The following is an 18,261-nucleotide window of genomic DNA, read 5'->3' as shown; positions in this document are numbered from 1 at the left end:
GCCCCTCCCATTAATATCAACTCTCAGCTGTCTGTTTAACCTTTGCTTGTTTGAATTTTTAGGGGTACCCAACATCATTTTTTTCTGCCCCCCCCCTAAATTCAGTAGGAAAGACTAAGCAAATATCTGTGAGCTGTTATTTATAGCCTGGGAACCTTATGGGGTATTGTCCCCTAGATTATTAACATCAGCCATGGGCTTTCCCTCTGCTGGATAAATGAAAACTACATGGGAGCCCATGCTATTTTTTTTTATTATTTACTTATTTTACACAGTAGGGATACAGCAAGTGCTGAATACAAGTCCCATCATTGTCTCCTGTTTGCGCTGATTTCATGGAGACCAAGTGACAATGATGAGAGCTGTCTTCAACCACTGGCGCCTGGGAACAATGCGAATTGTACTGCTTGTTTCCAGGGGCAGGTACGTGTCCCGCTCTTTGACAACTCCCAAGGAGGAGACAATTAGTTGTCTCCTGGTCACGCTGATCTCACCAGCCCTCATTCTCACCAGAAATAGTGCATGCATTAGATGCCCCAATTCTGGCATTAGTTTTGGATTTGATGTCAGCTGACATCAAGCCCAGGGGTTAATAATGAAGAGTTGTCAATCAGACACCCGCATTATTTCTTTGACTACGGGGTTAGTAATGGGGGTGCCTCACAACTCTTCAATACTAACTCCTGGGCTTGATGTCAGTGGAGATCAACCCCAAAATTAATACCCCGATTGCCAACACACCAGGGGAATTGGGATGAGCAGAGGATAATCGCCAGAATTGGGGCATCTAATGGATTTCCAATTTCTGGGGTGGCTGAGGGCTGGTTTTATTATTAATATCCATCGTCCCTTCCCAGCCTAGTAATATTAGCCTGCAGTTGTCTGCTTAGCTTTTGCTGGTTATTAAAAATAGTGGGGACCCTCAAATTTTTTTATTTTATTTTTTTTTTAATTAAAAATATAAAATGACAGCTGTCAAAATGAAAGCTCATCTGTGACAGAATTGAGTTGGGTTTTTAAAAAAAAAAAAAGCCCACCAAGGTTACTTACCGGTAGCCGTTTTTTCCAGAGCCCATGACAGCACACCTGAGAGGGGATCCGCCCAGTCAGGACAGGAAACCTACTGAAATAAAAGGGCGGTACCTCTCCCTCGCTTCAGTTGGTTTTCAGAGCATGAGAGGCCCCCTTGGTTAGTTCACATGGCAGTCTACCACCACATTATAATAATAACAAAAAACACCCAATTAAAAGTGCGCACCATAGGGTGAAAAAGAAGGGAGGGAATGTACAGGTGCTGTCATGGGCTCCGGAAAAACCAGCTACCGGTAAGTAACCTTGGTGTTTTCCCGTCTCCCATGACAGCACACCTGAGAGATTTTTGGAGAAAGGAACACCTTAGGGAGGGACCACCGCTTGCAGTACCCTTCTACCAAAGGTAAGGTCAGTAGAGGAAGATAAATTCAGTCGGTAGTGTTTGAAGAAGGTAGACGGTGAGGACCAGGTAGCGGCCTTACATATCTGATCAATCGATACCTCTGCTTTTTCAGCCCAGGAAGTAGCCACGGCCCTGGTGGAGTGAGCCTTGATGCCTTCAGGGATCGGAACGCCACATGCAGCATGGGAAAGCTAATGGCCTCCCTAATCCATCTGGCAATAGTACCTTTGGACACCCCATGACCTTTCCTGCTACCCTGGAAAGCTACAAATAGAGACTGATCTTTCCTCCACTGACTGGTTAAGGATATGTACTGTAACATAGACCTCCTTACATCAACAGTATGAAACCTTTCCTCACCTGGATTTCTAGGATTAACACAAAATGAGGGTAATACAATCTCCTGACTCCTATGAAATTTAAGAACTACCTTAGGTAGATAAGCCGGATCTGGTCTTAGAACCACCCTGTCATCATATATCTGTGTGTATGGAGGACAAATGGACAGGGCTTGCAAGTCACTCACCCTACGTGCAGACGTTAAAGCTACTAGTAGCACTGTTTTTAGAGAGAAATTTTACAGATAACTCTTGCAAAGGCTCAAAAGGACTTTTAGTTAGAGCATCTAAAACCAGATTCAAATCCAAGGGAGGAATTTTCTGAAATACTACAGTCTAGACCTACTACATGATTTAATGAAACGGGCTACCCACTTATTGGAGGCTAAATTACAATGATATAAAGCTCCTAACGCTGACACTTGAACTTTAAGCGTATTGGTTGCCAACCCTAGTTGTAAGCCTGCTTGTAGAAACTCTAAAATAGCACCCACAGGAGCTCTAGAAACCGCTTCCATGTCCTACCATAAATTCTCGATGTAATCGGCTTCCTACTTCTCAACAGGGTGGAGACTAGCCCTGGCGAGAATCCCTGTCGGCTTAGTAATGCCCTCTCAAATTCCAGGCTGCCAGATGGAAGCCCTTCAATTGAGAGTGGCATACTGGTCCCTGGGTAAGCAGGTCCAGAACCTCTGGTAGAATCCATGGATCGGTTACCGACATTTGTCTTAGGAGAGAAAACCATGGTCTTTTCGGCCACAATGGAGCAATCAGAATCACTCTCGCCTGCTCCATTCTGATCTTCCTTACTACTACCGGAATTAATGCTATCGGTGGAAACACGTAAGTGAGGCTGAATTTCCACGGTATTTGAAGGGCATCTACTGCAACTGGGTTCCCCCTCGGGTCTAACGAGCAGAACCTCTCCACCTTCCTGTTGTGAAGAGTGGCAAATAAGTCTATTACCGGTTTGCCCCAGGCCTGCACTATCTGTTGGAATACCCTGGGACTCAGCGACCATTCTCCCTGTCTTAGCTTTTTGCGACTTAAGTAGTCCGCTTTCGTGTTTTCGACCCCCTTTATGTGCAGAGCTGTGAGGGACAGTACGTGAGATTCTGCTAACTGAAGAACAAATGTTGCCCCCATAAGTGAAAGGGACCTTGTTCCCCCCCTGATGGTTGATATAGGCTACTACTGCGTAGTTGTCGGACATAACTCTGGTATGACGACCCTGAAGGATAGGAAGGACATGTCTTACTGCCCTTTCTACAGCCCATAACCCTTACATTGGATGTCTGATGTGTTTCTGTATGGGACCAGGATCCATGTATCGAAAGGGTCCCTAGATGTGCACCCCATCCTGTACCACTCGCGTCTGTTGTGATCACGTCTTCTATCGGAGTTAGCCACTGAACCCCTGAGCTCAAGTGATCCCTTACTGACCACCAGATTAGGGAATCTCTGACGCCTACTGAAAGGTGAACTTTTCCCTCCAAAACGCCCTTCAAACAATCTTTGTGTTGACAGGACCTCCCACTGTAATTGCCTCAGGTGAAACTGTGCCCATTTTACAGCGGGAATACAGGATGTTAGTGACCCTAGCAGGGACATCGCCTTCCTCAGTGTCATTACAGGCTGATGTATCGCCAATTCCACAAGACTTTGTATTTTGGATACCTTGCTCTCCGGCAGGAGACAGAGTTGGCGCGTGGAGTCCAGAACCAACCCCAGGAAGGACTGAACTTTCTCTGGTGTTAATCTCCACTTGGCGACATTTATTTTCCAACCTAACACTGCTAGGGTCGTAGTCACCTCTTCTATTTGTGCAAGACAGTGATCCACTGATCTGCCTATTACAAGGAAGTAGTCTAGGTACGGAACAATGACTATGTCCCGGGAACGGAGGAAGGACATGACCTCTGACATTAATTTTGTAAATATTCTTGGCGCTATCAATAGACCAAATGGAAGGGCAGCATACTGGTAGTGTTTGAGTTGCCCTTGGACAAACACTGCTACCCTCAGAAATTTTTGATAGTCCCGATGAATTGGACTACTAGTAGTAAGCGTCTTTTAAATCTATAGCTGCCATGAAGCAGTCCAGGAACAGCATCTTTATTGCTGAGTTTACCGACTCCATCTTGAAGGAGTAATTTATTACTGACCGATTGAGTTTTCTTAAGTTGACAATAGTCCTTAGCGAGCCATCTGGTTTTCATATCAAAAAGAGAGGGGAATAAAAACCTTTTCCCTCCTCTTCCATTTGAACTTCTACTAGGACCCGTTTTAGAACTAGCCCCAATACCTCTGTTTCCAGAGCTAGCTGTTCCTCCGGAAGTTTTCTGTGTGGTGTCAAGTTTGTCAACACAAAAGTCTGTCGAGGTGGACGGAATGGAACAAAGTCTATTTTTTTAGGGTAAGTCCCCTGGGCACCCCTTTAACCACAAGGCACGTCTTGCTGCGTTAGACAATCCCGCTGCCCTAGCTGCTAGTCTTACAGAGTCTGCTGAGGAATCTGCTATGAAAGCTGCCGCTCCTTGTGCCATTGCCATATTGGCTAAGACCTCTTCTCTCGGCACTTTAGATTTCAACTGATCCTCTATTTGTTGCAGCCAGACAATAAGGGAGCGGGCAACACATGTTCCGGCTATTGCCGGTTTTAGACCTCCTGCGGCTGCCTCCCAGGTATGTTTCAAAAAAGCATCTGCTTTTTTGTCTAAAGGGTCTCTTAGGACGCCCGAATCCTCTAAGGGTAGGGATGACTTTTTAGATGACCTAGCCACCGCACCATCAATCTTAGGGACTTTATCCCATACTTCTGAATCCTTTTCCTCAAAAGGATACCGTCTCTTAGAAGCTGAGGGAAGGCTACCAGACTTCTCAGGCTTCTTCCACTCTTTTTCTATAAGGGCTTTTACTTTAGTATTAACTGGGAAAGTACGCTTCCTTTTCTCCTCCAAACCACCAAACATAACGTCCTCTACCGATCTAGACGCTTTCTCATCCTTAAGGCCCATTGTAGCCCTAACTGATTTCACCAGTTTGTCTGTGTTCTCAGTTAGAAAGCATGGTCGACCCCCAACATCGCTATCTGAAGAGGAGCCAGAGGACATAGAAGAGGATGAAAAGGGAGACAGAGGTTCCTCTTGATATTCCTCGCCAGACTGAGGCACCAGAATCCGAAACAGTCTCTAGGCTTTTGCTACTTTTCTTTTTAAGGACTGATTTTAAAGACCCTTTAACCTCTGCCCTAATCATGGCCCTGAGGCTAGAGGCAAAGCCAGGGGATTCAGCCTGAATAGTCTTTTGGATACAGTCCGCACAGAGGCTTTTCTGCCATTGGACTGCTAGCGGGACTTTACAGAGGGCACATTCTTTGTTCTTTGACTTGGCGCTAGCCTTCCTCGGAGCCTGACAAGTAAGCAGAGAAATGTAGCCTGTTATCACCAATGTGAAATTCACGAAGATCACTCACCACCCGCTGACACTCAAGGGTACCGGATTTTGAGGCCGATCTGGAGTACGGACAACGTCCCTCCTAGAAGCTGAGGAGTCCTGCGACTTTCGATCCGGACGACTGCCGCTTCTCCTCTTAGTATGCTGGTGACCAGACATAGCACCTGGTAAGATCTCTTGCTGCTGCTGCTGTAGCAATGGCTGTTTTGGGTGCTGCTCCATACAATCCTCCATAGTGGAGCTCTGTAGATGTGAGCACTTCCACTGTGGACTCACCACCTTTTGAAGGGTGATCCACTCTGCTGACCGCCTCATCCGGTTCAGAAATTGCTCCTCTCCCACCTCTGCGCCCACCAGGAGACCGCCAGAAGATCCCTGTGAATCGGCCAGCGTTTGTCTATGGGCGCCGCCATCTTGGATCCAGCGCGCAGCACTGACGTCACGCGGGCACGCCCATTCCCAGCGTGCCCTGCGCGCAACGCCTGCTGCGCACCCGGAAGCTAGGCCCAGGGCCGAAGGCAGCAGCAGAGGGGGCAGAGAGCGGCGTGGCAGCCGCAGAAGAGCCACAGGACTCCAGACTGTGCTGAACCGACGCCTGCACGTGCGCGAAGGCCCCAGGACCTGCGAACGGCGCTTCCACAGCCTGAAGGCCGGCATACAGGCTCTCTGCCTGTTCTTCCAGTGCCGGGACAGGAGTGGGTGAGTCTTCAAAACCGCCGTGATTCCAGAACTAGGGCTCCCATCAGGACAGGAAACCCAACTGAAGCGAGGGAGAGGTACCGCCCTTTTATTTCAGTAGGTTTCCTGTCCTGACTGGGCGGATCCCCTCTCTCAGGTGTGCTGTCATGGGAGACGGGAAAAATAAAAATTTGTGGTGCGTGGGGAAATAAATCCAGTTTTCCTCCATTTTAAATTTTAAAAATTAGAAAGTGGACATCATGCATGTGGCACTGGTGAGCTGCCTTTTTTCACGAAGCCATTGATTTGAATGTGTGAATTTTATATTTGATCTGTAACTGTTCAAAACACAATTTTTTTATAAAAAAAAAACAAACAAAAAAAAAACAACACACAGACATGTGACAGTCCCATGGACTTTAATGGGTACATGTTCTGTGAAAAATGCTGAGAGAACATTTTTTTGCATATGCCACACTGATCGTAAAAACAGACAAGGACCGAGAAAAAAAAAAAAAATCTAATTCTGCACACACCGCCTTTTCTCTAGTATAAAAAAAAAGAAGAAACCCCCCCCCCCGACAAACCATGAGTGTCTGAATGAGGTATTAAACGAAAGGAATTGCAGTCATGGGGACACCGATTAGATTATCTTCACGTTTAGTCAACAGTTACATTTTTTGTCTCCCAAAATCCCCCTGGCCACTGTGTATAATGAACACTATTGATAGTTTTGTTTATTTTCTTTTAATCCAGTCATTTTTGTATTCTTGAGTCACAGGACCACAAAAAAGGGAAATAACCCAAATCCACAGAGCGTTCCTACACAGAGAACATCAACATGAGAACACGACATTTGACCATTTATATCATTGTATCAAACCTCGTTATGTGGAATACGGGACCTCGTGTAGCCTGCAGGACGGACCCCGGCTGGGGATCCCTTTCTCAGGGCGGCATGGAGGAATCTGTCTTACTGGTAATTGACAACATTTATCGAGGTATAGACTTCTTAAATGTTTCAGCAATTACTTATGTACAGTCCCTCTGTAGACATTTCTTCCGTAAAAGCCTCGCATCCCCTCTAAGGACTGTCCAGTTCTCCAGACCCGTCGCTCCGGGCTGCTTCCTCTGCTGGAGGTGGCACCCCCTCTTTAGTCACCAAGTCTTTGCAGACACTCAGTCTCTAATTCCTTACTCTTCACCCACAGGACTGTTACTCCTGGGTAAAGACTTGACGACAAATTTTTGTGCATGATCTCCCTCATGGGGCGGAAACTCACCACTTTCTCCTGGTGACTACATTTCGGTCTCCTCAGGGGTTGGTCTCTTCTTTCGCTCCCTTTGAGGGGCCATCTTTGCCACCTGCTCTTCCGCAGTTCTGGTCTCGCTACAGGGGCAACTCACTACTAGAGCGGAAATTCTCCTCTACTCTTCACTGCGGGCACAGTTTCCTCTACCCGGGACAGTCTCAGAGACATACATCCTAACTCTGAAGGACAGCAATGAGTGACAGCTAGTCCACATCCCTAACCCGCATAGTTCTTTTTTGTGTACCCACACAGATAGTGCCCCTAATGAAATCCCTTAGTGTTCCCACAAAGGTCAATATCCAGGCACCTTTATCTTCAATGGTCACGATAGACAGGATGTCATCACTTTAAATAAAGTAATGCTAATTTCTTTGAAATTATCTAAATGTTAGAAATCTTAAAAAAAAAAAAAGATCCATTATAGTTGCCTAAATTGTAAGTTCATTGTAAAGGAATTACTACAGGTCGCAATTCCCCTTCAGCAGGCGTCCGTAAGTGGTGTCGGAATATTACAATTTGATGGGAGTGTCCCAATAAAGTGCATTTATTACAAATACACAACTTTATCTCTAGAATGGGGGTCCGGAGCCCCCCTCACAACTTATTACCCCCATCTTTACTCACCATTGTCGGAATGTGTTCCAGGGGCGCAGGCCCCGCAGGACGAGGTATTTACTGTAGTGCAGTTGGTATCGGGCGAGGTTGAGGGGGTGATGGTGGTGGTGAGCTGGCACATGACTGCCCATGCTGTGGAAAAATGATAGAAAAGTAATGAGTGGGAAGAAGATGACGTCTGCCATTATTAATCTAAATCAAGTGATTAACATGAAGTAACACGGACATGCTGAAAGTCTGACAAACTGATGAAGCGCAACGTGTGCGTCTGGTACAGGAGAGCGGAGCTTGACATTAGGTACAACTATGGCTGGTAAACTTATACTTTTAACTTAAAGAGGAACCTGTCAGAATGATTATTCTACTGAAACTACTGGTACATAGGTCCTAGTACAACAAGAAAAATGACACCTGCCTTGTAGTAATCCGATGTGGGAGTGTCAATATACTCCAAATGGCTTAACACGCCCCCAATGCACTCCCAGAGTAATTTGCATATGGCTTCAAAGCTTTATTCTTCACAGCTAGTACATTGGATTGCTACAGGATAGGTATAATCTTTCTTGATGTACTAGGACCTATACAGTCATTCTGCTAGTTTACGTCTTTATATTTACACATCAGCCATTAAGATACCCTACGGCACACTGGGTGGGACAGATCGTGCAATGGTTAGCTCGCCAACCTTCTCACCTGGCAGGCGACGGGGTCTCTCAACATCGATGTGGAAATGTAACATGCTACTCAACCCCGTTCTGTATGTCTTAGGCTATGTGCACACGTCAGGTTTATTTGCAGAAATTTCCTGAACAAAACCGGACTTTTTCCCACAGGAAATCCGCATGCGTTTTTTGCGTGTTTTTCGTGCGGATTTTTCACTTTTTTTTTTTCCCCGGAGCTCCCCAATGCATTAAATAGTGGGAAATCCACGAAAAATCTGCAAGTTAATGAACATGCTGCGTTTTTTTCCGCAATGCGTTTTTTTTTTTTTTTTCGCTGAACAAAACACAACATATGCACAAAAATTGCAGATTGCATTCTATTAATAGGATGCTTAATGGATGCATTTTTTTTGCGGTTTTATCGAGTTTTTATAGCGGAAAAAACGGAATGTGTGCACATAGCCTTAATTGTGCATGAATACATGGATTAAATTCACGAGACAACCTATACAAGAAGGGGTGCGAAATCTCTCTTCTGCACTGCCCAGGTGTGCGGCACCAAGCCATCTCCGGTCTCCCATATTTAGGACTCTTCAGTTTCTCCATCCAGGGGCAGACATATCATTGGTGCAACTGCAGCGCCCCAGAGTCCTGGTCGTTGCAGTAGCATGGTTCAGCCACTAAGGGGGGCCATGCTGCGTTCGATGGCACGGAAGGAGTTCTCTGAGCAGGTATCACAGTCACCAAGACATTTCACAGCTGGGCCTCCGGGGGGAGCTAAGGGTGCTATTCATTAGGCCACTCCCCACCATAGTGGGTAAACTGGGGGTCAGGCAGAAAGTTAGAGAGAACGCTGACGGGATTGAACGGAGCAACACCTGGTGGCAGAGGGTGTTGTGAAGGGAGACACTGTAGGGTCTCTGCCAGGGGTGGGATCCTGGCAGAGGCTTGGCATGGAAAGAACGTAAAGGGACCGTGCCTGCTCAGCATAGCGGCGGTGCCCAAGGAAGGACTAAGAAGCGAGATAGATTGTGCTGAGTGAGAAACGAAATCAAGCGAAAGGAGATACCAGTGAGGGTTGTGCTGAAAGAGGCAGCACCTTACTGAGGCGCACTACCGGTGGCCGGAACGCCGAGGAGGTAAAGAGTTTCAAGCCATACCTCAGACCTACGGCAGGGCAGTTAGCTTGAGGCGGACTGTCTCACGCATCACCCAGGAAGGCAAAGGGGGGTACCAACAGGAGAGGGGCGCAGATAGAGTCCCGGAAGATCTCCGAGCCTCCCCGTCATACGGGTGCGTTCCTACCATAGTATCTGGAGGGACGAGGAAGATCATTGCGAATTAAGTTGTTGTGAGGGAACACGAGAAACAGACACAACAGTTGTGGGGTACTTTCCGTAAGCACAGCAGGGAAGGACTGCAACACATAGCGCTAGAAGGAAGGCACCGATTTCCACCTGCAAGGAGAGCTCTGGAAGTGCCATTGGACCGGCCGGACTTGCGCAGCCTGGTGAGCCGTATTCCGGACTGAGGACCCAGAGAGCTTCAGTAAAGAGGTAAAGAGACTGCAACCTGGTGTCCTCGTTATTTACCGCGACCTGCACCCCACAACTGCACCGCTACAACATCACTTATTGCACCGGACGTCCCCCACTGACAGACGGGGCCACGGACCGGGTCTAGCCACCGTGACAACCCCAGGACTGAGACCTAGAGGCCCGGCTCCGGGTACCCCTCGGCCCTGCGGCGGTGTGGGGGCACTCCAACTTGGCGTCACGAACAGGATCTACTTAAGCCTGAAGAATCAGGTCATGTGTGCCTAGAGACTGTGATTTACTGTGTTTGGACTGTACTTTATTGCAAGACTGTGTGCTGTGCCATTTGCCGCCAAAATTCGCCGCCATTGCAGCGCTGAGGAAAGCGCAGGAAGAGAAGAGGGGCGTGGAGTGGGCGTAGACGAGCTGGAGAGCGCGAACAGTAATGGCCGCCCAGTCTAAGTATTTCTGTGTCCTGAGGACGTGCCCGTCAACAGCTGAGGTACGCCTCCTGATCTTGGTCGGAGGGTGGAGACCATGGGGACGGGGCCGCCCACGGAAGAGACCGCGGGAAGAAGACGCGGGAGAGGAGAAAAAGATGGCGGCACCCGAAGCACCACGCGGAGCTGAGTCGGCTCAGTCTGAGGCCGCGGCGTCCGAGATAGGCTCCGAGGCACCGCTGCTGGGAGGTCTGACCCTTACCGAGTCCCCGATGGGCCGACCTCCGACGCCGTTATCGGAGGAACGTGTGGCTGCGGCCGAGGCCCGCCAGCTGACCCGCCGACTGAGGGCCGATGCCCGCGTGCTCACCCGGGTGGGCCAACCCACCGAGATTAAGCTGTCTCCCATTGCTCCTTACCCGGACCCGGCTGAAGGCGCCCTACCTGCACCGGGTCTGAAGATCATGCCGGATGCGGAGCACTTACGGCGCCTTATGGCAGGGTGGCGGAGCCGGCCCCAGCCTGCAGAACAAGTGGACTTGGTTAGGTTCCCCGAGATTTCGCCCTCACACTGGGGTGTTGTGGTGGCCTTCCATCCCCAGCAAGGGAGAGGGGTCATACAGGAGATCGGGGAGCCGATCCAGGTCCGGGTGGACCGAGAAGAGGTGGAACCTTCTGGCAGGCGGTCTGATTGCAATCTGGAGCCGGGGGACGCCGTCACCTATACGAGGTGGAGAAAGAACACCAGTGAGACGGGCTGGTTTGCCCGGGGGGTCCAACGATGTGTCGCCCTCCAGGCTGCTGCTGGGACACCAGAAGAGGATAGTCCTGGAGGAAAGGCAGCGGGACCTGACCCCGCGGAACCAGGGGAAGTTCGACCTCACCGCGCCCCGGAGAGGCGGGTGCACCTACCGACGAGAAGGACCTCCCGGAGAGGGATTCTATCCTTACTGGGACCAGAACGGCGTCCTGGCTCACCTGGCCGATCTGTGAGTCTGGTGAAGCCAGGGAGAAGGTCACCTCCCGTAGAACCTCAGTAAGACATAGCTTCCAATGTTATGAAAATGTACATAGTTGCTACTTTATTGTTTTAACTGTTCCTGTTGCTGCTAAACCCGCCCAGGGTTAATGGATCCCTCTGTTAACCCGGGATCCTCTTTGTTTGTTTTCCTTTTCTGAAGATGTTGCACAAAAGTTATACAAACTGCAGAAATCATGGACTGTGCATGATTCGAACTTCCTTTGTAAATAGTTTGCACCTTCTTAAAGGTGCTCCTTACTGGTTTTAGCCAAAGACACTTTGCGAAGATGTTTGCCCTATTTGTTTGAACCAAAGACACTTTGTGAAGATACCTTTCCTACCGGTTCTAGTTAAAGACACTTTGCGAAGATACCATGCCGGAACCTTTGCATGGGCCGGTAGGCTGAGAAGACGAGCTATCTTAGAAAGACTTGGTCTCCTCTTAAAGGGGATGTGAGAAACTGAACTTGAGAGAGATACTGTTGCAGAACAGTAATGCCATAATGATGCCTTGAAAAGAAATGTAACTGTTTTACATGCCGAGTTATATGTGTTGAATTTGTTAAAATGTGAAATTTGAATAATGTTTTGAAGACAGGAAGGATGCAGAGAGCCCGTAGGGGTAGAAGTGGAGGTCTGCATAGTTGAAAGTAAGAGAAGTAATAATGAGGGTGAGGATAGAAGGTAAACCCTGCGTCCCCATTGAAAAGTTACTTTGTTACTAAGGACAGAGAGTGAACCCGTAGGGGTTAGAGAGTGAGTCCTTAAAGGGGCCGAGTAGAGCTGGCTCAGAGTTCTTCAACCGAAAGGAATGTTATGTCTATACTGTGTATAGTAGCGAAAGGCAGTAGGCCCTGGCTGAACAGGGCGGTCCTGTAGAAGAAAGGAGAGGCAGTAGGTCTGGTGCCGTAGGGACAGGCGGTCCTGCAGGTTCACAAGAAGGAGAATGTAAAGTTGAAATGCCTTATAATGTGATTATAGGATGGCCTTTGATAGACTAAGAGTGTGAGTTTCTTAAAGGCAATGTTAAGTTATTATTTCAAAAATTGCACTAAATAGAATACCCGGTTGGGTAACAGAAGTTATTTATACTCTGTAAATTATAAGGTTAATTATGTTTGTAACGTTACAAGTGTCCTCACCTCCCATAAAGGGAAGCCTACTTAAGTATACTTATTGTTATTTGCACTCAACAAAATTGTATGTCTTTTTGCTAACCTGTATTGTTGTTTTTCTTCCCAGTCCCGGAGTACTGTGTTTAACCAGGGGGGAGTGCAGCGCCCCAGAGTCCTGGTCGTTGCAGTAGCATGGTTCAGCCACTAAGGGGGGCCATGCTGCGTTCGATGGCACGGAAGGAGTTCTCTGAGCAGGTATCACAGTCACCAAGACATTTCACAGCTGGGCCTCCGGGGGGAGCTAAGGGTGCTATTCATTAGGCCACTCCCCACCATAGTGGGTAAACTGGGGGTCAGGCAGAAAGTTAGAGAGAACGCTGACGGGATTGAACGGAGCAACACCTGGTGGCAGAGGGTGTTGTGAAGGGAGAGACTGTAGGGTCTCTGCCAGGGGTGGGATCCTGGCAGAGGCTTGGCATGGAAAGAACGTAAAGGGACCGTGCCTGCTCAGCATAGCGGCGGTGCCCAAGGAAGGACTAAGAAGCGAGATAGATTGTGCTGAGTGAGAAACGAAATCAAGCGAAAGGAGATACCAGTGAGGGTTGTGCTGAAAGAGGCAGCACCTTACTGAGGCGCACTACCGGTGGCCGGAACGCCGAGGAGGTAAAGAGTTTCAAGCCATACCTCAGACCTACGGCAGGGCAGTTAGCTTGAGGCGGACTGTCTCACGCATCACCCAGGAAGGCAAAGGGGGGTACCAACAGGAGAGGGGCGCAGATAGAGTCCCGGAAGATCTCCGAGCCTCCCCGTCATACGGGTGCGTTCCTACCATAGTATCTGGAGGGACGAGGAAGATCATTGCGAATTAAGTTGTTGTGAGGGAACACGAGAAACAGACACAACAGTTGTGGGGTACTTTCCGTAAGCACAGCAGGGAAGGACTGCAACACATAGCGCTAGAAGGAAGGCACCGATTTCCACCTGCAAGGAGAGCTCTGGAAGTGCCATTGGACCGGCCGGACTTGCGCAGCCTGGTGAGCCGTATTCCGGACTGAGGACCCAGAGAGCTTCAGTAAAGAGGTAAAGAGACTGCAACCTGGTGTCCTCGTTATTTACCGCGACCTGCACCCCACAACTGCACCGCTACAACATCACTTATTGCACCGGACGTCCCCCACTGACAGACGGGGCCACGGACCGGGTCTAGCCACCGTGACAACCCCAGGACTGAGACCTAGAGGCCCGGCTCCGGGTACCCCTCGGCCCTGCGGCGGTGTGGGGGCGCTCCACAACCATACAGCAGCTCAAGAAGTAACGGGGCCCATTTCTACCTCCAAAACAGGTGAAAAATTGTGCATATGGGTTCCCTCACACCTGTGTGTATAAAGTAGCTGAAATTCTCAGCCAGAAAAATTGGAGAGAGTGTCATGCTTTTTTTTTTTTTTCTTACCTATCATCCGTATGTCATGCGATTACAATCCTTATGTAATCCGCTTTTAACATCAGCTTTTACATAAACTAATGACAGAGAATTACTGTACTAAAGATTGACAGACATACATATATAAATCAGTACTTTGCATGTGTAGTTTTCTGTACTTGTATTTACCTAATAAATAAAAAAAATGGCTTGGGGTCACCCTTATTTCTATTAACCAACTGAGGGAAAGCAGACAGCTGAGAGCTGGTCTTAATAGCCTGAGAAGGAGGCAATAAACATGGAGCTTCCCAGTCCATTAATATCAGCTAACAGCTGTTTACTTAGCCTTTACTGGTAATTAAAAAAAACAAAAACGTGGAGTACCCCTTATTGTTAATATTCAGCAAAGGCTAAGCAAACAGCCGTGGGCTGATATTAATAGACTGGGAAGGGGCCATGGATATCAGCCCCATCCCAGACTAATAACACCAGCCCTCAGCTGCCTCAAAAATGAAGCATCCATTAGGCCGGCATCACTTTAGAGAGTTTTACGGATGTATGAGCGCAGAAAATACGTCCAGAAAATACGGATTGCACACGGTACAATGATTCTCTATGGGGCAGCTCCTATCAGCCGTATATTACGCATCCGTAATATACGGTATGTTACGGGTGTAGAAATTCGCAGCATGCTGCATTTGTCAGCATATAGCGCAAAAAATACGCCAATGAAAGTCTATGGGGGCGAGAAAATTACGGATTACACACGGACCATGCGTGTGACTTGCGAGAAATACGCACCGGTGTTCTCTAGAAAAGCCGGCAATTCAGTGCGGTGTACAGTAAAATCACACTGACAGAATAGAATAGAATAGGTAGAATAAATGTCTACACAATATTTAGTTTAGAATAGTAGATTTCGCAATGTATTACTAGGAACGCTAGCTGCCGGGAGCATCGGTGACGCTGCGCGGGACGTCGGTAGGTGAGAATATTGTGATTTCTTATTTTTCTTTTATTATTTTTAACAATATATATCTTGTTACTATTGATGCTGCATAGGCAGCATCAATAGTAAAAAGAAGGAGTGAGAGAGAATTTCCCTGACGGGGAATTCTTCCACGCATGCTCAGTGTGAAAAGACGGGACCCATCACTGGATTCCTGCTTTTCACAGTCAGGACGCCAGTGACGGGTAGCGCAGGATGCGTCGCTGACCGATTTTCTGACGTGCAAAAAAACGTACCTCTGAACATTTTCTCTGCCCGACGGACCGTTTTTTTTATGCAGGATCCAGTGAAAGATGGATGAAATGGATGGCCATCCGTCACAATCCGTCACTAATACAAGTCTATGAGAAAATGCAGGATCCCGCAAATTTTTTTGCAGGATCCTGCATTCTCAAAAATTGACGGATTGTGACGGGAGCTAAAAGATGGAAGTGTTAAAGAGGCCTAACATCAACCGCAAAACTATTCATTACACTGATTGCCACCGCACCAGGGCAAATCGGGAAGAGCAGAGGCTAATCGCAAGAATTGGCAAATCTAATGGATGTGCTATTTATGGAGCGACTGAAGGCTAATTTTTATTAATCTGAGAGGGTGCATATCCATGGCCCCTTCCCAGCCTATTAATATCAGCCTGCAGCTGTCTGCTTAGCCTTTGCTGGTTATTAAAAAAGAGGGGGTCCTCACTTTTTAAATAACCATTAATAGTTAAGTATACAGCCGTGAGCTGATATTACTATCCTGGGAAGCTCCGTGTTTAATTGTCCCTTTCCCAGGCTTATAGGAGCAGTATTTGGCACAATATAATTGAATCACTATATACAGACAAAGGCAGCACCTTATTCATTTAGAAACCTACCCAGTTATATAAATTTATGGTTTAGGATATTGTCATATTTGCATGTAGTTGAAAAGTAGGTCCCTAGCATTAGTTACTGGTGGGTCCACTGCCACCCATATATTGTTCTTGCACAGGGGCGTCTTCTGCCGGTGTCTGCCAGTCTCTCCATCATATTTTATGGTATGTGAAAACTTTGTCTGTTTCCGGAAATGTCAAAACTACATGTAAATAGTCATTATGTGTGGCCACCTCTATTTATTTTCTCTAAAGCAGTGGAACTTCTATTCTCCAAAGTGGAATTGAAAAAAATAAATAAAAAAAATAAATAAAAAAAATCATACACTTTATTTTGGCATATACTGTTTTTAGTTATGAAATAGAAATGCCCCTTTTTGTGGGCATTGGGAGTAGCAAAAATAAAAATAAAAAATTGTGCCCCCTGGTGTAGAGGGAGAATGTTGGAAGGGGAGGTCCACAAACCAGCTCTGCTAAGGGATATTTCACACAGATTGATCATAATGAGCCTCGGCCGAAGATATTGGAAGTCGATCGTTGCCTGATATTTTTGTTCAGATGTAGCATCGATTAGTGGAGGAGTTTATACTAACGATTTTCCATCATACAAATTCATAATTATCAACAGATCTTCTGCTATTGACACAAGAGTCGACGAATAATCGTTTATGTTTTTTTTAAGCGTGCATAAAAGGTGCAATTAGATGAGCGTGTTAGACTGGACAATAACCACATGTGCGCCGAGAAAAAAAAAAAAAAACGAAACTCGGTAAAATTGAAATTGTTAGTTGCTATCAGAACGTGCTGCCGGTAGTTTTACATAGGACTGCAATGAAACAAATTAAAAAATAGGAATTACCGATGGTAGCTCTGTGACATCTATTAGTCCATATATTTATATACAAGCCCCGACATGTTTTAAGCAAAATTATAAAATTGATTTTAAAAAGGATCAGCACTCACCTAGCAGGAGGCCCAGAGCCGGGGTCGTCCAGCGGAGACTTGTCAGCGTGGTCCTCATGTCTACAAGAGCATGTCCTCAGCCTGGACACCAGTCCTCATCTATCACAGACTAGAAACTCTGAGAAAACTTCCTCCTTCTCTCCCTGCAGCTTCTCCTGTTCTGGATGTGAGTCACCACCTGACTGAGATCATGTGCTTGGCTCACAACTCCTAACAAGCCGAGCGCTGCAGCCTGATGGATCCCTCCCTAAACCCTCCAGATTGGGTTAGGTTAAGTTCCCACAATTAGTTTTTGATGCTGCGGCAAAAAAAAAAAAAAAAAATTTCCTCATAGAATTGCCTTAGACACGGAAAAGCACTAAAAACGCATGTAATCCGCACATGACTGTATCAATAATGTTTTATCAAAGCGAAATACGAGAAAGAATCAAAAACAAACATTAACTTTAAACATGACACACCAAAAAGAGACAAAAATGCAATAAAAACTAAATGAAAAAAACACAAGTCAACAAACTTACCTACGGTAACTGGTGCAGAAAATCTGCAACATAAAAAAGTCATCAAAATCTTCTAGTGAGAACGTAGCCTAAGGGTTCCCTCACACTGGTATATAACACGGATGTTTTATTGGATAGTGGCTTGACCACTGTTATTCTATGGGGCAGAACTGATCAGTGATTATTTTCTCATGCCGATTCGCGAGAAAACAATCACATCGAGTGGCTGCAAGACTCGGCTGACATGCACCCACACAAGCCTATGGATGTGTGTGAAACATTGTACTGCATTCGGATGTTATCCCAGTGCAGTCTGATTAGTACAAAGACAATGGAGAAGATGGAGAAATTAAGTTCTCCATCTTCTCTGCAGTTGTGCTGCGATTCCCTCATACAAGAGAATTCGACCACACTAAGATGACACTCGGATCAGACTCTGAGGTCGGCATCACACTAGCGAGTTTTACGGACGTATGAGAGGCGCAGAAAATACGGATTGCACATGGTACAATGATTCTCTATGGCCCAGCTCCTATCTGGCGTATTTTACGCATCCGTATTTTATGGTCTTGTACGGCAGTAGAAAATCGCAGCATGCTGCGTTTGTCAGCATATTGCGCAAAAATCCGCCAATGAAAGTCAATGGGGGCAAGAAAAATACGGATTACACACGGACCATGCGAGTGACTTGCGAGAAATACGCAGCGGTGTTCTATAGAAAAGCCGGTAATTCAGTGCGGTGTACAGTAAAATCACACTGACAGAATAGAATAGAATAGAGAAAATAAATGTCTACACATAGTATAGGGGTATATATATACACTCACTGGCCACTTTATTAGGTACACCTGTCCAACTTCTTGTTAACACTTAATTTCTAATCAGCCAATCACATGGCGGCAACT

At 46.9% G+C, this 18,261-nt stretch overlaps 1 protein-coding gene across 1 annotated transcript in view; it reads right to left on the bottom strand.

The window, feature by feature from the left end:
- LOC143793317 (uncharacterized) overlaps positions 1 to 17,105 on the bottom strand; it is a 76,177-nt gene extending 59,072 nt beyond the window's left edge. The window contains exons 1-2 of the mRNA XM_077280187.1: positions 16,857 to 17,105; positions 7,845 to 7,967 (exon numbers count right to left, since the gene is read on the bottom strand). Of these exons, the coding sequence (XP_077136302.1) occupies positions 7,845 to 7,967; positions 16,857 to 16,914 (181 nt within the window). The 5' untranslated portion in view covers positions 16,915 to 17,105. The remainder of the gene's footprint in view (positions 1 to 7,844; positions 7,968 to 16,856) is intronic.
- Positions 17,106 to 18,261: the final 1,156 nt, after the last annotated feature.

This window comes from Ranitomeya variabilis, chromosome 1 (assembly GCF_051348905.1).
Source record: "Ranitomeya variabilis isolate aRanVar5 chromosome 1, aRanVar5.hap1, whole genome shotgun sequence".
Taxonomy (NCBI): domain Eukaryota; kingdom Metazoa; phylum Chordata; class Amphibia; order Anura; family Dendrobatidae; genus Ranitomeya; species Ranitomeya variabilis.
This window is presented reverse-complemented; position numbering and strand designations above follow the sequence as displayed.